This window comes from Rana temporaria, chromosome 4, assembly GCF_905171775.1.
Source record: "Rana temporaria chromosome 4, aRanTem1.1, whole genome shotgun sequence".
In the NCBI taxonomy this organism is placed as follows: domain Eukaryota; kingdom Metazoa; phylum Chordata; class Amphibia; order Anura; family Ranidae; genus Rana; species Rana temporaria.
In genome coordinates this window covers 19,046,921-19,073,040 of record NC_053492.1, presented here as the reverse complement: position 1 = coordinate 19,073,040, position 26,120 = coordinate 19,046,921, and the positions used below count along the sequence as shown (strand labels likewise).

Sequence of the window (26,120 nt, the reverse complement as noted above, 5' to 3'; positions counted from 1 at the left end):
AAAAAAAAAAAGAGAATAAATGGGAACACTCACATTTCAGTAATCTATAAATAAATATATATATATATATATGAAGGATATGTCAGTGTAATTCTCCCTGCTTGGTTAAATTGTGGGTTAGAGGTAAAATGGATTCATGTGTTACAAGCTATTGACATGTTAATGACCCGTCTGCAGCTAGCTCCTTATTTCAAAGGGATGTTAATCCTGTTTACTGTGATTAGAGGTGACTCATGTTATGTATTCTGATTGCTTCATTATGCGGTGCCAGGCTGCCCAGATAATGTGTTCTATACACCTTGTAATTAACTTCCCTGATGTCATTATTTAAAGAAAATGTGTCTCAGGTCGGCTCCGAATTGTCTGGCTATATTCTGTATGAGAAACTCCAGAGTGTGTGAAAAGGGGGTGGAGCTCCCATTGTTCCTTGATTAAGGATTTAGCTTGTAAAACTGTATTTATAACCAGCAGCAAGCTGCCAATAAATCAGTCTTGGTTCCAGCATTCAGTCTTGACTCATGTGTGGATGATCCTGTGATGTTCTTGTATGGAGAGGAGGGAATGCTTGACGGGGATATCATACCGATACAATATATATATATATATATATATATATATATATATATATATATATATATATATATATATATATATATATATATATATATATATATATATAAAAAAACAAACTCATCTGGACACTAGAAATGGCACAATGTTGTTAGTATAATTCACCCAACCCGTTTTGTCTGATTAGACGTCATCTGTGGGGTGACGTCAGACGAAACGCGTCCGCTGAATCATCCCAACAAAATTGCACCATTCCTAGCGTCCAGATGAGCATATTTATATATATATATATATATATATATTACACACACACACACACATATATACACACACACATACACACACTACTGAAATGTAAGTGTTCCCGTTTATTCTCCTTTTTATTTCATTAAACTCCTCAAAACGATATCACACTATGCAGTATTTTTCTTTGATTTATGGTCATATTATATGACTACACGGATATTCGTTGATCCTCCTTTTATGAGAACCCCACCATACACATGTTGGGATCCTGCCGATGACCGGATCCGTGGAGACTCGGATTATCGATCTTAAAACATCAGGACCAGGGATCATCTTTATTCCACTTGATGATTATTACCATGAGCCTTTATGACTTAAGAGGTATATGGCCTCTTTCCACACAGGCGGACTTCGTCACTACGGAGTCCGCCTGCTCAGCGGGAGATCTTTCCGCTAAGCCGGCGGATGACAAGTCCCTCTCTGTTCACTGAGCGGGGAGGGGCTTGTGCAGCGCCGCTGTCTCCTATGGGGAGATCTGATGAAAACGGACAGCGTGTCCGTTTTTATCAGATCTCACCCTATATGGCGATTTTTGGCGGATCGGATCTCAGCGGACATGTCTCCGCTGACATCCGACGCTACATAGGAGTGGCCGTTCAGGTCCACCGTCAAAACGAACAGGCGGACCTGAACGGTCCGATCGTGTGAAAGGGGCCTATGCCCCTTTAAGTCTGTGATCTCAGGTAAGCCTTTTTTCAGTCGGTGGTGGTTCTTCTAGCAACTCCTCTTTAATTTTCCATCGATGTGTATGTCCACAAACCGGTTCACTATTGATTGATGATTGATTGATTGATTGATAGATATATATATATATCTATCTATCTATCATAGTGTTCACACATTTACTTTGTTGTGTTAATACCCACATTTAGTGACCAATTTCATACAGATGTGAATATATAAATAATAAAAGAAATAAAAAAGCGCTGCATTTTTTTCACATAATTATTTGCTACTCGTCTTTGGCCATGCTGGGCGCCAATATACAATGGGGTAGATTCAAGAAGCAATTGCGCCTGTGTAACCATAGGATACACAGCGCAATTGCTTACTTGCCCCGGCGTAACGAGTGCTCCTGATTCAGGAACCTCGTTACGCCAACTGCAGCCTAAGATCTGCGCGGCATAAGGCTCTTATGCCACGCATATCTTAGGCTGCATTCTTGCGGTGGCCGCTAGGTGGCGTTCCCGTTGTGCTCAGTGTATAGAATGCAAATTGCATACTAACACCGATTCACAACGTTGCGCGAGCCCTGCGTACGCAATTTACGTCGTTTACGTACGGCGGTTTTCGCGCAAGTCTGCCCCTGCTATTAGCAGGGGCAGCCCATGTTACGTATACCCGTCGTTCCCGCGTCGCGAAATTTGAATTTTACGTAGTTTGCGTAAGTGAATCGTGAATGGCGCTGGACGCCATTCACGTTCACTTTGAAGCAAATGACGTCCTTGCGACGTCATTTGCCGCAATGCACGTCGGGAAAGTTTCCAGACGGAGCATGCGCTCTACGATCGGCGCGGGAACGCGCCTAATTTAAATGATTCCCGCCCCCTACGGGATCATTTAAATTGCGTGCTCCTGCGCCGGGCATTTTGCCGGCGCGCCCGCGCAATTTACGGAGCTTCTGCTCCGTGAATCAAGGGCAGCGGAGCAAATTTGCGGGGGCGCAGGGCAAAAACGTTGCCCTGCGCCTCCGTAAATAATGCGCAAATCTCTTTGAATCCGGCCCATACATTATATATAATTATTATTATTATTAAAATATGTTTTATAATACTTTACCCGCTGTAAATAGAGAAATGTTCAGGAGATGTCATGTACCTCCTTGGACCCAACTCATAGCATGCCTTCACTTTTTACATAGGAGCTGAATAACTGAAATTCAGCTTTAAAATTACAATATTGCTTGTGTAGCAACTGTATATGCTAAATTCTTTTTTCCAATGAAAGTGAACTAACCCTTCTCATATACTGCTCAGCGGGAGAAGGACCAATGAAAGTCCACTTCCACAAATGAATGAACACCATCAACCAGAGAGATGTTGGTGGATCTTTCCTTATAATGTGACAGAGCAGTCAGTGATATTTTGGGAACACGGCATACAGGATCTTACCGCTATAGAAGACGCTATCTGGAGGTTTACGGATATCTGAGAGGATCACGTTGTTTTTCCCGAACCTTTTCCTGAAAAACAAGAACACACACTTGTCATTTCATGTAGTCACCCGGGTACAACGTCATTCTACTCCAACCTGATCCAGACTTCCCCACGTAGAAACACTTCTTACTATAGCCACAGCTCAAGGTACAAGACCATGAACAGTAAGGTAAACGTGTTTGAGCTTTGGGGTGCACACCTATGGTGGGAAGAATGTCCCTTGCATTGGTGGCCAATGGGTAGAATGCTCCCTTACATTGGTGGCCAATGGGTAGAATGCTCCCTTACATTGGTGGCCAATGGGTAGAATGCTCCCTTACATTGGTGATCAGTGAGAAGAATGTCCCTTACATTGGTGGCCAATGGGTAGAATGCTCCCTTACATTGGTGGTCAATGGGAAGAATGTTCCTTACATTGGTGGTCAGTGGGGGGGGGCTAAAAAGACCATTACTTCTTATTAGTGGTTACTGAAAGGCAGAAAAGCCTAGCCAAGGAAGGCTGGTCTACTCAAAACTGGTGTATATGCTGTGTGAGGATGCCTTATTCTGGAAGCACCCTCCAGTGTCCTCTCTCTCCCCCAGAGGAGAACCCTGGATATTCACTGCGGCCATGATGTCTCAGCCCCTAGAGACTCCACCTCACCCCAATGATGGACAGTGTTCAATATTGTGTCAGGGAGATCATACTGGTACCTGAGAAATAAAACCCTTCCCAGCAAACAGCTCAGTACAATAAAATTAATAATCGCAGTGGTTCTATCTGGGGCACTCTTTACATCTAGGAGGAAAAGAGATTTCATCTCTAAATACGGAAAGGCTTCTTCACAGTAAGAGCTGTGAGAATGTGGAATAGACTCCCTTCAGAGGTGGTTTTGGCCAGCTCAGTATATTGTGTGTATATATATATATTTATTTTGCTTATATTATTATAATAACATAATATATATAAAAAATAAAAAGTAAAAGAAAAATGTCTTAATCAGTTTAGGCAGAATATATATATATATATATATATATATATATATATATATATATATATATATATATATATATATATATATATATATATATATATATATAGTAAAAAATGTATCGCAATAAGTGTATATTGATTGGTTTGCGCAAAAGTCTACAAAATAGGGGATAGATTTATGGCATTTGAATACAATTTTTTACTAGTAATGGCAGCGATCTGCGATTTTTAAAATTGGGACTGCGACATTGTGGCAGACCGGATGGACACTTTGACACTTTTTTGGGACCATTGACATTTATACAGTGATTAGTGCTATAAAATGCACTGGATACTGTGTAAATGTAACTGGTAGGGAAGGGGGTTAACACTAGGGGGCGATCAAGGGGTTAAATGTGTTTCCTCAGGTGTGTTTCTAACTGTGGGCGTATTCTGGAGGAGGAGACAGATCGCTGTTCCCAATTACTAGGAACAGCAGATCTGTCTCTCCTGTCAGAATGGGAAACAATGCGTTTACCTACACACACACACACACACATCCCCGTTCTGGCTCTCGTGCCCGCGATCGCGGGTTGCTGGCGGACATCTTGGCCACCACACGCATCGGGTCCCCCGTTGTGCAGCGGGCGCACGCGCTGCCTGCCATCTCCCTTAAAAAGGTGCCGACGTTCACCTACAGCGATTTGCGGGATCATGCCGACTTGCCGCAGTATAATGATGGCGGCTGGTCGGCAAGTGGGTAAAAAAAGGCCTGGATTCTTTCCTAAATGTACATGATATAACGAAATACTAATATTTATAGGTAAAATTGATCTAGGGATTGCCTCGGAGGGATCAGGAAGGAATATTTTCCCCTGCTGTAGTAAATTGGATCGTGCTTTGCTGGGTTTTATTTTGTTCGCCTTCCTCTGGATCAACTGTTGGTATTGGTTTGTGTATATGGGATTGTATGTTTTTTTTTTTTTTTTTCTTGAACCCAACTATGCAAATATCTAAAGGAATAGGCATTGGGGATGATTTAGTAAAACTGGGGAGTGTAAAATCTGGTAGCCAACCAGCTTTGAACGTCAGCTTGTTCAAGGATACATTCAGGTTTAATGAAATCACTGTTGCTGTAGCCAGCTTTGAACATGCCAGACTATACATAGGACAACAATTTTTAGCTTACCTAAGCAGTGCTGCCAGCCCGACACCCAGCTGACCCAATCCCCCTGAAAGTAAAAAAAAAAAAAAGATTTTAGAAGCAAGAACAGCAAATCGGAGCTATGATCAGGAAACCTGGACTTGATGGAACAAGCAGACTGCCACTGTAAACGTATCCTTCTGAAAATGCTAAATTTATTGACTGTCATACTAATCCAATAAACCTAAAACTATATGCAAAAATCAAGCCGCGCAGTTAATTATTCCCTATAGCATGGGTTGCAAGCTTACACAAAATAAAGTCATTTCATAACACCTTGTAGCATTATCAATATCTTCAGTTGGTAGGAAGGCACCCTTATCAGGGACGCAACGCGTATAGGAGTGGATTACGCCATCACGTTACATATCTTGGAGCTGGCAGTGAGCTGGAGCACTGTTACGAGATATACAAGCTTTTATGTTTTTCTATGTGAGGGTTATTTTATCCTTTTATGGGAATAAAAATACACAGTGAGCACTATTAGCTATAGTGTTTGGTTAATTGCCCAAACAACCTAAAAAAGACCACCAAAAATAAAAAAAAATAAAAAAATTTGCCAAACACATTTTTTTGCAATTCCAGAGATCATCTTTATGGCCAGGCTCCAAATTAAAATACTACAGGCTGTATCTGGGCTAGCAATATAGAAAAAAACAGTGGTGGCCAGGCTGGTAGCATTTTCAGGAGGAGGGCAGCAATGGAAGCCACTGTGTTTCAGGACAGGTTTCCTCCAAGCTTTTTTTAAAAAAGGGATTTCTAAATTACCCCAACAATTTCATTATCAAACCTTTTTTGTCACCACATGGTCATTTGTAATGTCGTAAAATCAAATTAAAGGATGACCTTACAAAAACGTTCATTATGATAAACGGTACAAGAAATGGAACGGAGAAAAAAAAAGGGAGGGCACCCAGAGGAGGAACAGAGAAAAAAAAAGGGAGGGCACCCAGAGGAGGAACAGAGAAAGAAAAAGGGAGGGCACCCAGAGGAGGAACAGAGAAAGAAAAAGGGAGGGCACCCAGAGGAGGAACAGAGAAAGAAAAAGGGAGGGCACCCAGAGGAGGAACAGAGAAAGAAAAAGGGAGGGCACCCAGAGGAGGAACAGAGAAAGAAAAAGGGAGGGCACCCAGAGGAGGAACAGAGAAAAAAGGGAGGGCACACAGAGGAGAAAGGGAGGGCACACAGAGGAGAAAGGGAGGGCACACAGAGGAGAAAGGGAGGGCACACAGAGGAGAAAGGGAGGGCACACAGAGGAGAAAGGGAGGGCACACAGAGGAGAAAGGGAGGGCACACAGAGGAGAAAGGGAGGGCACACAGAGGAGAAAGGGAGGGCACACAGAGGAGAAAGGGAGGGCACACAGAGGAGAAAGGGAGGGCACACAGAGGAGGAACGGAGAAAAAAGGGAGGGCACACAGAGGAGGAACGGAGAAAAAAGGGAGGGCACACAGAGGAGGAACGGAGAAAGGGGAGAGCACACAGAGGAGGAACGAAGAGGGAGGGCACACAGAGGAGGAACGGAGAAAGGGGGGGGCATACAGAGGAGGAACAGAGAAAGGGGAGGGAGGGACAGAATTTTAGGAAAGGTGCAAAAGGTTGAGCATACAGGGGTGGGAGGAGAAGGAATTCCTTGGGGAGGAAGAGCACAGAGGGGTGGGAAGAGAAGGATGCTCAATGAAGGGGTAGGAAGATGAGGATAGGAACATGCAGTTGAGGGGCAGAAGGACAATATCATGCAAGTAAAAATAAATAAAAATAAATAAATAAGAAAATGAAGATGTGCTGGCCAGAGTCGGGAAGGTGGAATGACTGTACAGGAGATGCACAAGCTTTAGCAAACTAAAGTTGTGAGAAAAAGGAATTTCAGAGAAGGAGTAGAGAGATGGCAGTTGGAGGAAGAGAAGGATACGCAGGGGAGGGACATAAGGATAAGGACATGCAGTCAGGGCCGTCTTTAATATGGTTTGGGCCCTGGGCAAAAAAAATTTTGGGCCCCCCTCCAGCTTATTTTGGGCCTGGCTGGTTCACATGTATGTTTTGGCGGTCCTCATTTGTGCAGGTACAGCAGCCCATTGATTTGAATGGGCCGCCATGCCTTTGTTTCCTGCAGAAAAAAGGTGCATTCAGCATTTTAAAAATACAGTTGCCTTGAAATCCATTCTGCACCATGCTACTTACCTGCAGTTCTTGCACACACAAACGCACTGTGTTTTTAAAAGCGTGACCTAAATGTCTAAAAATGCAGCAAGTGTGACAGTGCGGGAACTGCAGATAAGTCACAGCAGACAGCAGAATGGACAGACAGTGATGTATTTCAGTGCTTGATGGGCATAGGTGGGCCGTGTGCGCAGCCTATTACATGAGGCATACGCTTTTCTTTGCAGGAAACGCAGGCATGGCGGCCCATTCAAATGAATAGGCTGCTGTGCCTGCGCAAATGTGGGCCGACAAAACACATACATGTGAACCAGCCAGGCCCAAAATAAGCCCATCAAGCAGTTAAATACAGACAGTAATGCCATGTGCTCTGAGGCCTTACTCAGCCTGGACTGCAGGTCTGGTCTGTGAGAGTTCCTCTATTTTACACATGGCATGGCATGTGGTCCCATGGTGCTAAAGCAGAATGGACAGACGGTGCTGTGACCCCCATGCCATGCCATGTGTAAAATAGAGGAACTTTTTAAAACACTGACCAGACCTGCAGTGAATCAAATATTATAAAGACTTTGGGCACACTCTACAGAAAACTTCTATTTACAATATAGATTAGCAAACAGTGACAAGAGAAGTCCAGAAGGAGAAACATTCAGGGCAAGGGTGCTCCAGTAACATCATACAGAAACTAATAGCCGAGATAATTGCATACGTACCAGTGATTAGCACCCGAGGATGGTCGGCTTCAGAGAAGGATACCGAATGGAAGCTGGCATCAGATGGCACCTGACGTGGTGAGAAGCCGATGAAACGCACAGAGGTGACGGTCTGACAGCCACATGCAGGGCTCTGCAGCACATGCTTCACTGCGCGTGTTAACGTCCTCATGACCGGCATGTTGTCTGTGACAGGAATCTGAAAGGGACATAAAAATTAAACACTTACAGCCTTTAATGGCCAAACGCAGATCAATAGCATTCTGCAGAGAATTTCATGTTCCAGCAAAGAGATAATTATGGACAAAAGTCCTCCATTTCTGTGTCCGTATCGGTAAGGTTCTATCAGACACCAGTTGCCTACAAGTCCATCCTCCCTTGTGCAGTGTCAGGGTGGGACACAGTTTATTATTTTCCCTGTCCTCCTGGTTTGCGACAAGCGTATTATAGTTGTAGCTGGGCCCCCTGGACATTCCCCAGACCCTAGACTCCTGCCCAATTTGTAGATGATCTGGGCCTGCTTTAAAAGCTGAAATAATGAGTTTAACTTGACTGCTGAGGAACGTAGAGAAAAAAAAAACAGTTTGGCTGAGTCAGCCTAAATACTTCAGTGTTTTATGGATACTGGGCACAGATGTGAAGAGCGTGAAGACCACGCCACCTGCGCTCCCAGACCCTGGAGGATCATGTTGCAGATGACTGAAAAGAAGCACGTACATATTTAGGATATTTTTTAGGCACTGAATAATGAATACATTAAATCAGAAATCTTTTTTTTTTTTTTTTTTTGATATGTCAGCACCTGTGTCCTTGACCCAATGTTTTTTGGAAATTAAATTGACATGCTTTGATACAAGCCTTGGGAGGTGCAGGTGAAAGCCATCATATATGTATGCCAATATCGATTTTTGGCGAGCAAAGTATAGTGCGCAGGCAGTGAAGTTCTACGGCAGACGGGTTAGGAAGCTCTAGGACAGGGATATGCAATTAGCGGACCTCCAGCTGTTACAAAACTACAAGTCCCATCATGCCTCTGCCTCTGGGTGTCATGCTTGTGGCTGTCAGAGTCTTGCTATGCCTCATTGGACTTGTAGTTCTGCAACAGCTGGAGGTCCGCCAATTGCATATCCCTGCTCTAGGAGATAACCCTTAGGTTACAAGATGTAAGAATTAATGCCCGGTGTTTAAAAATCTAAAAGCTAGTCCGTGGCTTAGATCTAAAAGCGAGTCCGTGGCCGAGATCTAAAAGCTAGTGCGTGGCGGAGATCTAAATGCTAGTCCGTGGCTTAGATCTAAAAGCTAGTCCATGGCTTAGGAGATGTAGAAGCAAATATTTGGAATAGGAGATCCAGAAGTTAAAAAGCGGAGTTCCACCCCGATTTTTTTTTTTTAAGTCAGCAGTTACAAAACACTGCTTTAAAAAAAATAAAAAAAATAAAAAAAAAGAAGAAAAAAAAAAAAAAGTCAGCATCTACACTTACCTGTCCAGGGTGCCCAGGATGAGGCCCCCCCATCCACCGCCATAGTAGCCAAGGGAAACTGGCATTGGAGCCTTCAGGCTTAACAGCGGTTTCCTACTGCCCATGCGCAAGTCACATGGTGCTTTCTGAATATCCCCGTCTTCTGGGACACACACGTCCCTGAAGGCAGCAGGGGGGGGGGGGGACAAAGCCAGAAGAGGACAGAACGTATCTAGCCACTAAGGTAAATGGAAAAAAATATATATATATATATATATATCGTATTTATCTTCATATAACGCTCCCCGGCGTATAGCACGCACCCCCAACCTAGAAGGAAAATTCCTGAAAAAAAAAAAAAAAAAAAGGAAATACAGTTTGGATGCCCCTCGTCGTTGTCTTGCCCGGCGTCCATCGGCGGCCTTGTCCAGCCATCGTGGTGTCCTCCCCGCTGTGTTTTTCAGCTGATCCCTGCTTCCCGCGCTGTGTTTGAACCACTCCGCCGACATATACCGAGCGCATTACACTCAGACAGGCTCGGCTCCTCTCGCATAAAGGACGTACAGGACGCACTGGACATGACCGCGAGCCTGCCCGACTATACTGCGCTCAGTATATGTCGGCGGAGTGGTTCAAACACAGCGCGGGAAGCAGGTATCGGCGTATATCGCGCATCCACAAAAAAGTGTGCGGTATACGCCGATAAATACGGTATATGTAATTATATATTATATATAAAATAATATCTTATTCCCCCCCCCCAAAAACAAGGGGTGGACTTTCCTTTAGGAAGAAGTTCTAAAGTTGGGTGGAACTCTGCTTTTATCTTTGGGTTCCGAGAGCTAGGAGTTCGTTGATCCTCGGGTTCCGAGAGCTCGCAGTTCGTTGATCCTCGGGTTCCGAGAGCTCGCAGTTCGTTGATCCTCGGGTTCCGAGAGCTCGCAGTTCGTTGATCCTCGGGGTTGGGAAATTTAGAAATACATTTTTTGGGTTAGGAGATCTAGGATTTAATCTTTAGGTTAGTAGATCTAGGAATTCATTCTTGGGTAAGGAGATGTAGGGTTTAATTCTGCAGTTTGGAGATCTTAACCCTGGATTGAGGAGATGTAGGAGTTAATTCTGAAGTCCGGAAACCCCCTTTGCGTTCCGGAATGCCTGCGTGTCACCAGAGGGGAGGATACATGGACAGGAGAGAGGGGGGGGGGCGTGGGGAATCACGTACAGGAGATTAGGGACAGACTGAAATTGGCCTCAGATAAACTTTACTCTGCCAACATCACACGAGAACCCACCAGTACATTCCTATAGAGAGCGCTGTTCAGGGTGGATTTAAATAGATTACTGGGAACAATACGAGATGCATAGCACCGACATTGTCCCTATGAGAGCCTAGTGCTGTCCTTCCACTTCTGGAACTTTGGCTTCAACTGCCAGGATCAACTTTTGCCAGCTACTGGTTTCCTCCCATAGGAAAAAAATAAGGTAGTGCAAGGTTAACCGGTTTTCACCTCAAATAACCCTAGAGCCCTGGTGCTCAACCTGTGGCCCTATGGCGTTTGCAGTGTGGCCCTTAGGCCACTGTGGCCCATAGGACAGCCCTCAAAATTTCCACTCGCCTACTAGCATTTGGCGAGTGGATTTAAGCTGGGGGCGAGTGATGACGGGCTGCATGACCAATCTCCCTCCAATCTGTGCCTACACTTAGAGTCCCGATTAGATTGGCGGCCGAAGAGGAAAGGTGCATGCTCGGAAAAAGTAGTCTGGTGAGCCAGGCAGAGCAGTACATAGGTGCTCTACTTACAATTCTCATTAAGCCATGGGACCCAACAGTATGACCTCTCTGAGCCTGCCCCCCTCCCCCGGGCCCCGACCAATGTAGCTGGAGAGCAGAAAGTAATGAGTGAGGTGGAGAATTGCAAAAATTACCACTCCGGTGCAGCGCTCACTGAAAGTTGCCCTGACATGAGAGCGGCAGCCTTCTAGTTTGTGCAGTTTTCTTCTCCTTGTGCTCTATGTAGGTGTCCAACAGTTTAGCCTGAGCACTGTGAGCAGACTGGTCTCAATGTGTGCTGTGCACTGTCAGTGTGCGCTGTGCTATGGTGTCAATGGCTGTGCAGTTGTGTGGATCTCAGCGCTGGATTGTACTTCCTCCCGCTGTGCTGCAGCTCCTCTCCTCTCCGCCAGCCTGAATAAAAGGGGGAAGTGGGGACATGCAAGCGTGGAGCCGCACACACAGGCTCCTGATGATGAGATGAATGGGAGAGAGAGAGAGAGGATGGATGGGAGTTGCAGAGGAGACAGCAAGAGAATGGGGAAGAGACCCACAGTTCTAGTGCCCTGTCCCTCTGGTCTGCCCCCAGTGCCCTGTCCCTCTGGTCTGCCCCCAGTGCCCTGTCCCTCTGGTCTGCCCCCAGTGCCCTGTCCCTCTGGTCTGCCCCCGGTGCCCTGTCCCTCTGGTCTGCCCCCGGTGCCCTGTCCCTCTGGTCTGCCCCCAGTGCCCTGTCCCTCTGGTCTGCCCCCAGTGCCCTGTCCCTCTGGTCTGCCCCCAGTGCCCTGTCCCTCTGGTCTGCCCCCAGTGCCCTGTCCCTCTGGTCTGCCCCCAGTGCCCTGTCCCTCTGGTCTGCCCCCAGTGCCCTGTCCCTCTGGTCTGCCCCCAGTGCCCTGTCCCATTTTGTTAAAGTTGTTGTTGGTAATATTTTATTTTGTAACTTGATTCTGCATAAAACATTGTCATCCCATGAGATAATCTACGAGGGCGTGTTTACGGGTGCAATTAGGCGCAGGGCAGTGTATGAATTAGGTGGGGTAACTGGTGGCGAGTAACTCTTGAGGCCTGGCTAGTAGCTCAGGACTTGAAATTTTGAGCCCTGCCATAGGAGACCGACCGTCTCCTAAAGCATGACTCCAGTTCTGCTTTAAATAATTCCTGTATGTATGAAATTGATTTTTGCTGGGACTTCTAGTTCCTCAATCTTGCTAAACGACCCATCTGTGTTCTCATTGTGGGAGATGGTTTTCTGCATTGCCGTCATTGTACACGCATGTCACGTACAGACCGGTCATTCCAGCAGCAGCAGGCTGTGCAGTTTATTACCTCCAGTCCATACACGACTGGTCCAGTATACAGAGAACATTGCTTTCATTCCAGGAACTGTCATCCTATAGCCCCTGCACGTCCTTCCCAGAAGATAACTCTATACCATTAACCCTCTGTGGTACTCTCTTAGAGGATCACTCCATTGACACCAAGATTTTTTTTTTGGAAGTTTTTCCTTTATGCGGAGTTATGGAATATATTAAACCAAGATTTTAAGACTATAATCTGTGTCTTATGCCATATACTTTTCTTTTACTGCCTTGTTTATTCAGCAACTGTGGGACAGACTATCACAATTTGTATTTATTTTCATAACATCTCTACATTTACTCTACAACTTGCTAAAAAAAAAAAAAAAAATACATGACAATTTTGGGTCCATGGCCAGGAAACTCATCAGACCTTAATCCTATTGAGAACTTGTGGTCAATTCTCAAGAGGCGGAGGAACCAAAAACAAAAGCATTGATTATGCAAGACTGGGCTGCCATTGGTCAGGATGTGGCCCAGAAGTTGACTGACAGCGTAGCAAGTGGGAATTGCAGAAAAAAAAAAAAAAAAAAAAAAAAGAGAAGGGTCACCACTGCAATGTCATTGTCACTAAAAAACCTGGGGAAGATCCACAGAGCAAGTACGCCGGCGTACTTTCAAATTTCCCGCGTCGTATCTTTAGTTTGAATCCTCAAACCAAGATACGACGGCATCTGGGTTTGATCCGACAGGCATACGGCTTCGTACGCCTTCGGATCTTAGATGCAATACTTCGGCGCACGCTGGGTGGAGTTCGCGTCGGGTATGCAAATTAGCGATTTACGACGATCTACGAACGTACGCGCGGCCGTCGCATTTTCTAACGTTGTCTGTAGTCGGCTTTTTCCGGCGTATAGTTAAAGCTGGTATTTTGCGGCGTATAGATAGACTTGCCATGTTAAGTATGGCCGTCGTCCCCGCGTCGAAATTTGAAGTTTTTATTTTTTTTGCGCAAGTCGTCTGAATAGGGATGGACGTAAGTCACGTCTAAAGTTAAAAAAAAAATTAGGTCCTAGCGACGTCATTTAGCGCAATGCACGGCGGGAAATTTTCAGGACGACGCATGCACAGTTCATTCAGCGCGGGGACGCGCTTCATTTAAATGAATCACGCCCCCTAATCGCCGATTTGAATTCCGCCGCCAGAAATACACTACGCCGCCGTAACTTACGGCGCAAAATCGTTGAGGATTCGAAATTCCGCCAGGTAAGGTACGGCGGCGTAGCGTATCTCTGATACGCTGCGCGGATGTAATTCTCTCTGGATCTGGCCCCCTTTGACTAAGCACTGAACCCCAGTGCGAAACGCGTCAGTTATATAGCGCCCACTGCTTGCTGTTTTTTGTAGTGCCTTCTTTCCTTTACCATTAAAAGGCTACCTTTTTAAGGTTTTTTGGTGTGCGGCTGTCCATATCTTCTTTCCAAGTTTTTAAAAAAAAAACTTTGACATTTCTGAAATGCTTTTAAATTATACCATAGTGACATCTGACAAAATGATCACACACACACACACACACACACACACACACACTAAAGCAGTAGGGTAAAGCATGCATGTAGGAAAAAAGGAATATTTTTTTAATAGTACATTTTTACATAAATATAAAATTTAAGATAAAAAAATAAAAGAGAATTTTTATATATCACCCTTCATATATGACAAGGAAGCCTGCCTGGCGTCCAGGGCTGTGGAGTCGGTAGATAAATGTTCCGACTCCTCAGTTTTATGTACTTCCGACTCCCCGACTCCGACTCCTCTGTATTAATATGCGAATGTATTTTATACATTCCTTGAGGGAAAGAAACGCAACCTACCACCAGTGTCATCTTAAGAGCATTATAGGCCCCCGGGCAATACAGTGCACTGGGGCCCTGTCTACACAATCACGCACGAGAATTACTGACAAAAATCATAAAATGTACTGGCACTGCAAAAAAGTACCTAAAATTACAGTTTTCAGTGCCCAACAATGCAAATGTCAGTATTTAAACTATAAACATATAGCTAGTGCTATTAGAAATGTGTTTAAGTTAAAAAAAAAAAAAATGTCTTCATTGACATGAAGGTCAGGTTTCTATAACCCAGCCAGCACAGAGTTTCCTCTTACATCAGAGTCTGCAGGATTCCCCCTTACAGTGAAAGGGAACTCTTATGTAAAGGGGAACGCTGCAGATTATGATCTAAGGGGGGAACTCTGATGTGGAGGGGGGCTATGGTGACCAGATACAACCTTATATCAGAGTCCACTGCTTTCTCTTTCCCACTTACATCAGGGTCCGCAGACTGAGTTCCCCCTTGCATTGTAAGGGGGAATCCTGCAGACTCTGATGTGGGGGGTACTCTGGTGACCAGAGACCACCTTCCTTAGATTAAATAAACTAAGGTAAGGGGGGGTCACTAATATAGGAGGGGGAACCTTTATATCAGTGCCCCCTTACATTTTTGCATTCACTCCCCCCTTACATCAGCAACCCCCCACACTCGTGGAGGACCGGATCTTCTCTGTGATTTCCGCGAACTGGGCATGGGCAGTTCTAACCCGTCACTCTCCATAATTTTTTACTGGGGTTGCTGGGCAGCCGGTGGGGCCCCCCAGGCAAGCGGGGCCCCCGGGCAACTGCCCAGCGTGCCCAATGGAAAAGATGGCTCTGCCTACCACAGGACTACTGGCTGGGAAGCCAACAGTCTACTGTATTGCACACTTTAAGCAAAAGACAAACACAATGAAAACAACGTTTTATAAAAAAAAAAATGTATTAATCAATCAAGTGGCTGGATAGTAGCAGCAGGCATAAACATCAGAAACAGGATCTTTACCAGTTCAAAAATACAAACCACATTATTTGGTTGTTTTAGAACAAAAACAAAGCTTATCTATAATGAACCAAAAACAAAATCTGTAAAACCTAGAAATGGTTTATATTAAAGCGGGGGTTCACCCTTAGAGGGCACTTTTCCCCCTTAGATTCCTGCTCGTTATTACTAGGGGAATCGGCTATTTATTTTAAAATATGTGCAGTACTTACCCGTTTACGAGACGCATCCTCTCCGTCGCTTCCGGGTATGGGCTTCGGGAATGGGCGTTCCTTCTTGTCTGACAGGCTTCCGAGAGGCTTCCGACGGTCGCATCCATCGCGTCACGATTTTCCGAAAGAAGCCGAACGTCGGTGCGCAGGCGCAGTATAGAGCCGCACCGACGTTCGGCTTCTTTCGGCTACGAGTGACGCGATGGATGCGACCGTCGGAAGCCTCTCGGAAGGCTGTCAATCAAGAAGGAACGCCCGCTCCCGAAGACCCATACCGGAAGCGACGGAAGAAGATGCAGCTCGAAAACGGGTAAGTACTGCTCATATTTTAAAATAAATAGCCGATTCCCCTAGACAAAACGAGCAGGAATCTAAGGGGAGAAAACATTTTTTTTTTACAAATGGGTGAACCCCCGCTTTAATCTTGAAATGTAGTTCTAGGCTTAGCAAATGCAAATCAATTCAATGTAGAGTTCTAAGGAAGAGAATTGCCTCTGCCAGATCCTCTTTCATAGAGGCTCTTAAGTCAGACTTTATTATTTTTAGGGCTGAAAATAATCTTGCGACACGGACTTGGGTGGGTGGCATTGCAGTAACTATTCTGGCCACATCACTAACGATCTCTGGATAAACAAGGATGGCTTCTTCAACAGTAAGTTTTGATGAGCGATCATACTTTTCAACTTCTTTTAGTGCTTTATAAAACTCCTGTTGGAATTTTTTTTTAATTCCAATCTAAATTTAGTAGGAGTCGGAGTCGGTGCATTGTTTGCCGACTCCAGGTACCCAAAATTTCCCCCGACTCCGACTCCACAGCCCTGCTGGCGTCACCCTTCATACATGACAAGGAAGCCTGCCTGGCATCACCCTTCATACATGACAAGGAAGCCTTCCTGGCGTCACCCTACATACATGACAAGGAAGCCTTCCTGGCGTCACCCTACATACATGACAAGAAAGCCTTCCTGGCGTCACCCTACATATATATGACAAGGAAGCCTGCCTGGCGTTGCCCTTCATATATGACAAGGAAGCCTTCTCGGTGTCACCCTACATATATATGACAAGGAAGCCTGCCTGGCGTCGCCCTTCATATATGACAAAGAAGCCTTCCTGGCGTCACCCTACATACATGACAAGGAAGCCTTCCTGGCGTCACCCTACATACATGACAAGGAAGCCTTCCTGGCGTCACCCTACATATATGACAAGGAAGCCTTCCTGGCGTCACCCTACATATATGACAAGGAAGCCTTCTCGGTGTCACCCTACATACATGACAAGGAAGCCTTTTGGGTGTCACAGATCATATATGACAATGAGGGTTTTTGGGTGACACCCATCATATATTACACCTCCAATACCATTTTCCTGCTGCTACATCCAAGCCTGCTCTCACACAATAATCTTCCTATGAGATCACCGTATACTATACCTCCTACAACCCATTACTTTCTAACACAAAGCATTTTGCATTTAAAATGGTTTCTGATCCAATATCGCTAAGGCTAAAAAAACAAAACAAAAAAAAAAAAAAAAAAGAAGAGGAAAAATCAAACCCAAATATGAATGTCACCATACAACCAAGGAGAAATCTGACAAAAACTAACCATACACTGTACAATCTGATTGTACAATCTCTGTAGAATCTCCCTTATACGGAATAGGACGGCACACCCAGGGAATTTGGCACCCGGGGCAGATCCAATATCTGGCACCCCCCCCACGTTAAAATGTAAAACACCCCACTGTGCCCCCTGCATACCTCTGCATCCTTCAATATCTCTTTGTTACTACTGTGTACCTCTCTCCACAACTGCACCTCTGGACCACTTTACATTGCACAGGACCCCGCACCTCTGGGCCCCTTTACATTGCACAGCACCCTGCATCACTGCACCCCTTTACATCACACGGCACCCTGCACCTCTGGACCACTTTACATTGCACAGCACCCTGCATCACTGCACCCCTTTACATCACACAGCACCCTGCACCTCTGGTCCCCTTTACATTACACAGCACCCTGCACCTCTGGTCCCCTTTACATTACACAGCACCCTGCACCTCTGGACCCATTTACATTACACAGCACCCTGCACCTCTGGACCCCTTTACATTACACGGCACCCTGCACCTCTGGACCCCTTTACATTACACAGCACCCTGCACCTCTGGTCCCCTTTACATTACACAGCACCCTGCACCTCTGGACCCCTTTACATTACACGGCACCCTGCACCTCTGGACCAATTTACATCACACAGCACCCTGCACCTCTGGTCCCCTTTACATTACACAGCACCCTGCACCTCTGGACCCCTTTACATTACACGGCACCTCTGGACCCCTTTACATTACACGGCACCCTGCACCTCTGGACCCCTTTACATTACACGGCACCGCACCTCTGGACCCCTTTACATTACACAGCACCCTGCATCACTGGACCCCTTTACATTACACAGCACCCTGCATCACTGGACGCAAATTTTAATAAAAGAAAGGGCTGGGACAGCCGCACTCCAAAAAAAATTTCCTTTAATAAAAATGGGTCACCAAATTACATGCCACGGCCAAAATCAGAACAAAAAAGCTGACGCGTTTCGCACTGTATCTCAGTGCTTATTCATAGCTTACCCCTTTACATTACACAGCACCCTGCATCACTGGACCCCTTTACATCTCATAGCACCCTGCATCTCTGGACCCTTTTACATTGCACAGCACCCTGCATCACTGCACCCCTTTTACATTACACAGCCGCCTGCACCCCTTTACATCACATAGCCCCCTGCACCTCTGGACCCTTTTACACTACACAGCCCTCTGCACCCCTTTACATTACACCCTGCATCACTGCACCCCTTTTACATTACACAGCCACCTGCACCTCTGCCCCCCCCCCCCACATGTCAGCTTAAAAAATAAACATTTTATTTATTTTTTTTTTAAATCGGGATGGTGTCACCCCTCTAGCGGGTGTCACCCGGGGCGGACCACACCCCCCTAGGAACGCCTCTGGGCACACCGAAACATTCCATTTAGAGCATTGCATGGTCATCTTAAGAGCTTTGGAAGTTACATTTAGGCAACGCTACTGGATACATTAAGTGCGGAGTTCGGTCACTGGTACTTTTTTTGATTGACACTATGGGGGGGGGGGGGGGGGAATCACTTTCATGTCTGAAAAGAAATCCGCAATTGGAGAGCTCTTCCGAGAGCATTTTACAGGCAGTGAGGAGGCAGAATATCACATTTTATTTTTGGCAAATCCTGTGTGCCGGGATGATTGAATGAGAACGGCGGCAGCCCAGCGCCCAGAAGATGCTGGGCAGAAGATGCTGGTGCCGGCAAGTATTGTGGACTCTAGATTCGCTTTATTGCAAAAAAAAAAAAAAAAAAGTAGCAGCAGAACTCAACTGTAATGTTGCAAGTCCTCCAACACGGCTACAATGCATTACTTGTAGAATCAACTTTGTTACCATCAGCAGCCATCAACCAATCAGGAGTTCAGCATCAGACCATAGAGGAGTATGCACCCTGAATTATATGTAAAGGATTGTAAACATCTGAGTTTCAGCTGATGTCTTAGGATTTTAAAGGATATGTCCTCTCCTTGTCTACACTGTATGAGTGTCCCGAGCATCCTCTCCCCTCACTCTGTGTTCCTCCAGTGTGTCTCTCCTCTCCTCACCCCCCCTCCTCCAGTGTCTCTCCTTCTCCTCCAGTGTCTCCCCCTCTCCTCACCCTCTCCTCCAGTGTCTCCCCTTCTCCTCCAGTGTCTCCCCCTCTCCTCCAGTGTCTCTCCCTCTCCTCCAGTGTCTCCCCTCTCCTCACCCCCCCTCCAGTGTCTCTCCCTCTCCTCACCCCCCCTCCAGTGTCTCTCCCTCTCCTCACCCCCCCCTCCAGTGTCTCCCCCTCACCTTACCCTCCTCCAGTGTCTCCCCTCTCTTACAGTGTCTCCCCCTCTCCTCCAGTGTCTCCCCCTATCCTTATCCTCCTCCAGTGTCTCTCCCTCTCTTACAGTGTCTCCCCCTCTCCTCCAGTGTCTCCCCCTATCCTTATCCTCCTCCAGTGTCTCCCCCTCTCCTCACCCTCCTCCAATGTCTCCCCCTCTCCTCACCCTCCTCCAGTGTCTCCCCCCTAGTGTCTCCCCCTCTCCTCACCCTCCTCCAGTGTCTCCCCCTCTACTCACCCTCCTCCAGTGTCTCCCCCTCTCCTCACCCTCCTCCAGTGTCTCCCCCTCTCCTCACCCTCCTCCAGTGTCTCCCCCTCTCCTCCAGTGTCTCCCCCTCTCCTCACCTTCCTCCAGTGTCTCCCCCCTCTCCTCCAGTGTCTCCCCCTCTCCTCACCCTCCTCCAGTGTCTCCCCCCTCTCCTCCAGTGTCTCCCCCTCGCCTCATCCTCCTCCAGTGTCTCCCCCTCTCCTCACCCTCCTCCAGTGTCTCCCCTCTCCTCCAGTGTCTCCCCCTCTCCTCACCCTCCTCCAGTGTCTCCCCCTCTCCTCTCCCTCCTCCAGTGTCTCCCCCTCTCCTCCAGTGTCTCCCCCTCTCCTCACCCTCCTCCAGTGTCTCCCCCCTCTCCTCCAGTGTCTCCCCCTCGCCTCACCCTCCTCCAGTGTCTCCCCCTCTCCTCCGGTGTCTCCCCCTCTCCCTCCTCCAGTGTCTCCCCCTCTCCTCCAGTGTCTCTCCCTCTCCTCCAGTGTCTCCCCTCTCCTCACCCCCCCTCCAGTGTCTCTCCCTCTCCTCACCCCCCTCCAGTGTCTCTCCCTCTCCTCACCCCCCCTCCAGTGTCTCTCCCTCTCCTCACCCTCTCCCCCCCCTCCAGTGTCTCCCCCTCACCTTACCCTCCTCCAGTGTCTCCCCTCTCTTACAGTGTCTCCCCCTATCCTTATCCTCCTCCAGTGTCTCCCCCTCTCCTCACCCTCCTCCAATGTCTCCCCCTCTCCTCACCCTCCTCCAGTGTCTCCCCCCTCTCCTCCAGTGTCTCCCCCTCTCCTCACCCTCCTCCAGTGTCTCCCCCCTAGTGTCTCCCCCTCGCCTCACCCTCCTCCAGTGTCTCCCCCTCTACTCCAGTGTCTCCCCCTCTCCTCACCCTCCTCCAGTGTCTCCCCCTCTCCTCACCCTCCTCCAGTGTCTCCCCCTCTCCTCACCCTCCTCCAGTGTCTCCCCCTCTCCTCACCCTCCTCCAGTGTCTCCCCCTCTCCTCACCCTCCTCCAGTGTCTCCCCCTCTCCTCCAGTGTCTCCCCCTCTCCTCACCTTCCTCCAGTGTCTCCCCCCTCTCCTCCAGTGTCTCCCCCTCTCCTTACCCTCCTCCAGTGTCTCCCCCCTCTCCTCCAGTGTCTCCCCCTCGCCTCACCCTCCTCCAGTGTCTCCCCCTCTCATCCAGTGTCTCCCCCTCTCCTCTCCCTCCTCCAGTGTCTCCCCCAGTGTCTCCCCCTCCTCCAGTGTCTCCCCCTCTCCTCTCCCTCCAGTGTCTCCCCCTCTCCTCTCCCTCCAGTGTCTCCCCCTCTCCTCTCCCTCCTCCAGGGTCTCCCCCTCTCCTCTCCCTCCTCCAGGGTCTCCCCCTCTCCTCCAGTGGCTCCCCTCTCCTCACCCTCCTCCAATGTCCCCCCCTCTCCTCACCCTCCTCCAGTGTCTCCCCGGCTACCCCTCTCATCCAGTGTCTCCCCCTCTCCTCCAGTGTCTCCTCTTACCTTACTTGCTCTGTGTAGCTCCTGTACATGATCCAGCGTGTTCTCTGCCCCTTTTATAGGACACATCCTCCAGAGGCAGCCAATGGAAGAGGGTAATGGGGTAGGAGTTGTCCCATGTGTCACAGCCCAGGGGAGGGGACGAGGGCTGAAATCAACACTGCTCTGCAGCGTGACTCCATCTGGTCATGACGTATGGGTTGGGACATGCCGTGTGTGATTTACCCGGAATAACAGATACATGGGAGCAGCAGGCAACTGGATGCTGGCCACATGGGAACCGAGCCGTCAGAGCCTGAAGCTAGCCACAGATTGCCAAATCCTATCCCTATCTGAACTGACATCGTCATTGTGCAATGTGTACTTCTATCAATGAATCTCAGTATCTGGTCTTATTCCTGGTATATGTATATATATGGGGAGCAGAGATAATCCTGTGCAATAACATACAGGGGAGCAGAGCTAATCTTGTGCAATAACATACAGGGGAGCAGAGCTAATCCTGTGCAATAACATACAGGGGGGCAGAGCTAATCCTGTGCAATAACATACAGGGGAGCAGAGCTAATCTTGTGCAATAACATACAGGGGAGCAGAGCTAATCCTGTGCAATAACATACAGGGGAGCAGAGATAATCCTGTGCAATAACATACAGGGGAGCAGAGCTAATCCTGTGCAATAACATACAGGGGGGCAGAGCTAATCCTGTGCAATAACATACAGGGGGGCAGAGATAATCCTGTGCAAGAACATACAGGGGGGCAGAGATAATCCTGTGCAAGAACATACAGGGGGGCAGAGATAATCCTGTGCAAGAACATACAGGGGAGCAGAGCTAATCCTGTGCAATAACATACAGGGGAGCAGAGCTAATCCTGTGCAATAACATACAGGGGAGCAGAGATAATCCTGTGCAATAACATACAGGGGGGCAGAGATAATCCTGTGCAATAACATACAGGGGGGCAGAGATAATCCTGTGCAATAACATACAGGGGGGCAGAGCTAATCCTGTGCAATAACATACAGGGGAGCAGAGCTAATCCTGTGCAATAACATACAGGGGGGCAGAGCTAATCCTGTGCAATAACATACAGGGGAGCAGAGATAATCCTGTGCAAGAACATACAGGGGGGCAGAGATAATCCTGTGCAAGAACATACAGGGGAGCAGAGCTAATCCTGTGCAATAACATACAGGGGGGCAGAGCTAATCCTGTGCAATAACATACAGGGGAGCAGAGCTAATCCTGTGCAATAACATACAGGGGAGCAGAGCTAATCTTGTGCAATAACATACAGGGGAGCAGAGCTAATCCTGTGCAATAACATACAGGGGGGCAGAGCTAATCCTGTGCAAGAACATACAGGGGGGCAGAGATAATCCTGTGCAAGAACATACAGGGGGGCAGAGATAATCCTGTTCAAGAACATACAGGGGAGCAGAGCTAATCCTGTGCAATAACATACATGGGGGCAGAGCTAATCCTGTGCAATAACATACAGGGGGGCAGAGCTAATCCTGTGCAATAACATACAGGGGAGCAGAGCTAATCCTGTGCAATAACACACAGGGGGGCAGAGATAATCCTGTGCAATAACATACAGGGGAGCAGAGCTAATCCTGTGCAATAACATACAGGGGGGCAGAGATAATCCTGTGCAATAACATACAGGGGGGCAGAGCTAATCCTGTGCAATAACATACAGGGGAGCAGAGCTAATCCTGTGCAATAACATACAGGGGAGCAGAGCTAATCCTGTGCAATAACATACAGGGGAGCAGAGATAATCCTGTGCAATAACATACAGGGGGGCAGAGCTAATCCTGTGCAATAACATACAGGGGAGCAGAGCTAATCCTGTGCAATAACATACAGGGGGGCAGAGATAATCCTGTGCAATAACATACAGGGGAGCAGAGCTAATCCTGTGCAATAACATACAGGGGAGCAGAGCTAATCCTGTGCAATAACATACAGGGGGGCAGAGCTAATCCTGTGCAATAACATACAGGGGAGCAGAGCTAATCCTGTGCAATAACATACAGGGGAGCAGAGCTAATCCTGTGCAATAACATGCAGGGGAGCAGAGCTAATCCTGTGCAATAACATACAGGGGAGCAGAGCTAATCCTGTGCAATAACATGCAGGGGAGCAGAGATAATCCTGTGCAATAACATGCAGGGGAGCAGAGATAATCCTGTGCAATAACAAACATACAGGGGAGCAGAGCTGATAATAATAACAACAACAACAATAATAATAATAATAAGCAGAGCTAATCCTGCATCATAACATATAGGGGAACAGAGCTAATCCTGTATATTAATACAGTTGAGCTCACAAGTTTGCATACCCTGGCAGAAATTGTGAACATTTTGGCATTACTATTGAAAATATGACTGATCGTGCCCAAAAAAAAATTTAACCACTTCTCTACTTTGGGTGTTTTTCAGATTCGGTGTTTACAAGACTAAAACAGTTTTTTTTGCTAGAAAATTACTTAAAACCCCCAAACATTATATATATTTTTTTCTAACACCCTAGAGAATAAAATGGCGATCATTGCAATACTTTTTGTCACACCATATTTGCGCAGCGGTCTTACAAGCGCACTTTTTTTGGAAAAAAATCACTTTTTTGAATTAAAAAAAAATATAAGACCGCAATAAATTTGGCCCAATTATTTTATATATTGTGAAAGATGATGTTGCGCCGAGTAAAATGATACCCAACATGTCACGCTTAAAAATTGCGCCCGCTCGTGGCATGGCGTCAAACTTTTACCCTTAAAAATCTCGATAGGCGACGTTTAAAAAAATTCTATAGATTGCATTTTTTGAGCTACAGAGGAGGTCTAGGGCTAGAATTATTGCTCTCGCTCTAACGATCGCGGCGATACCTCACTTGTGTCGTTTGAACACCGTTTTCATATGCGGGCGCTACTCACGTATGCGTTCGCGTCTTTATTTTATTTATTTTTTTACACTGGAATAAAAAAAAATTGATCACTTTTATTTCTATTACAAGGAATGTAAATATCCCTTGTAATAGAAAAAAGCATGACAGGTCCTCTTAAATATGAGATCTGGGGTCAAAAAGACCTCAGATCTCATATTTACACTTGAATGCAAAAAAAAAAAAAAAAAAAAAAAATGTAAATGTTGTCATTTAAAAAAATGACAAAAAAAAAAAAAAGTCTTTAAGACGCTGGGCGGGACTGACGTTTTGATGTCACTTCCGCCCGGCAATGCTATGGGGACGGGTGGGGGCCATCTTGCCCTCACTCGTATCACCACAGAGCAGGCTGAAGCACCCGATCGCCTCAGGTAGAACGGTGGCCCCCCTCCCGCCGCCGACAACGATGATCTTGCGGCGAATCCGCCGCGGAGACCACCGTTATCTTTTACAGGACCGCTCACACTAAAGATGGATATCTCGGTTGTGGCAGCAAGTATATAGTCGTAAGGCGGTCGGGAAGTGGTTAAAAGCGGAGGTTCCGCCAATTAAAAAAAAATATATATATATAAAAATGGGGGACACTTTACCTGTCCAGCGCGCCCGCGATGTCAGCAGCCGAGGCTGAGCAATCGCTCGGTCCTCAGCTGCTTCCGCCGCCATCCTTGGTGAGGGAATCAGAAAGTGAAGCCTTGCGGCTTCCCTACTGCAATTCCCTACTGCGCATGCGCGAGGACCGCGGCGCGCAGTCACTGGTCTCCCAGAAGACAGCGGGGGGGGGGGGGGGGGGGAGGGTGTAACGTGCAAGGCTGGATTCCCCGCGGGAGTCACAACCCGGAAGTGGTGCAAATACTGTACCCCCTGAAAGATGCCAAATGTGACATCGGAGGGGGTGAGTGATCCAAAAAGCGGAGGTTCACTTTTTGTGTGAACCTCCGCTTTAAGGATACTGATCACATGAAGCCATTTATTATCATATAGTTTTTTTGGATCCTTTTTAAGTCACAATAACAGAAATCACCCAAACGGCCCTGATAAAAAGTTTACATACCCTGGAATGTTTGACCTTGGTACAGACACAGGTTTAAAGTGGCAATTAAAAGGTTAATTTCCCACATTTGTGGCTTTTTAAAAACACAATTGGTGTCTGTGTAAAAATAATCAATGAGTTTGTTAGCTCTCACATGGATGCACCAAGCAGGCTAGACACTGAGCCATGAGGAGGTAGAAAAGAACAGTCAAAAGACCTGCGTAACAAGGCAAGGGAACTTTATAAAGATAGAAAAGGCTATAAAAAAAAAAAAAAAAAAAAGATACCCAAAGCCTTGAGTACGGTTTAATCTCTTAAGAAGTGCAAAATTCGGGGGCTCTTGATACCAAGCCAAGGTAGATCAAGAAAGATTGCAGCCACAACTGCCATAGGAATTGTTCGGGATACAAAGAAAACCCCACAGGTGACCTCGGGAGAAGTACAGACTGCTCTGGAAAAAGACGGTGTGGTTGATTTTAAAGGAGCACAATACGATGATACTTGAACAAAAAAGAAATAAATAAATAAAAAAAAAAGCTGCAAGGTCAAGTTGCCAGAAAGAAGCCTTTACTGAACAAATTCCACGCCATTGCAGAGCAGAAGTGACGTCAAAACGTCACTTACGTCCATAGCTCTTATGCAACCTGTAGAATTTTTTAACTGTCGCCTATGGAGATTTAAGAGTAAAAGTTTGTCGCCATTCCACGAGCGGGCGCAATTTTGAAGTGCGACATGTTGGGTATTAATTTACTCGGTGCAACATT

At 46.8% G+C, this 26,120-nt stretch overlaps 1 protein-coding gene across 3 annotated transcripts in view; it reads right to left on the bottom strand.

The window, feature by feature from the left end:
* LOC120936012 (L-threonine 3-dehydrogenase, mitochondrial-like) overlaps positions 1–26,120 on the bottom strand; it is a 57,271-nt gene that overhangs the window by 20,439 nt on the left and 10,712 nt on the right. The window contains exons 1-4 of one of the 3 annotated variants that reach the window (XM_040348087.1): positions 21,370–21,472; positions 8,060–8,258; positions 5,174–5,216; positions 2,988–3,058 (exon numbers count right to left, since the gene is read on the bottom strand). In XM_040348087.1, the coding sequence (XP_040204021.1) occupies positions 2,988–3,058; positions 5,174–5,216; positions 8,060–8,258; positions 21,370–21,435 (379 nt within the window). In that variant the 5' untranslated portion in view covers positions 21,436–21,472. Of the gene's footprint in view, positions 1–2,987; positions 3,059–5,173; positions 5,217–8,059; positions 8,259–19,094; positions 19,207–21,369; positions 21,473–26,120 lie in introns of those variants that run through there. The other 2 variants (XM_040348088.1, XM_040348089.1) reach the window with 2 other exon arrangements.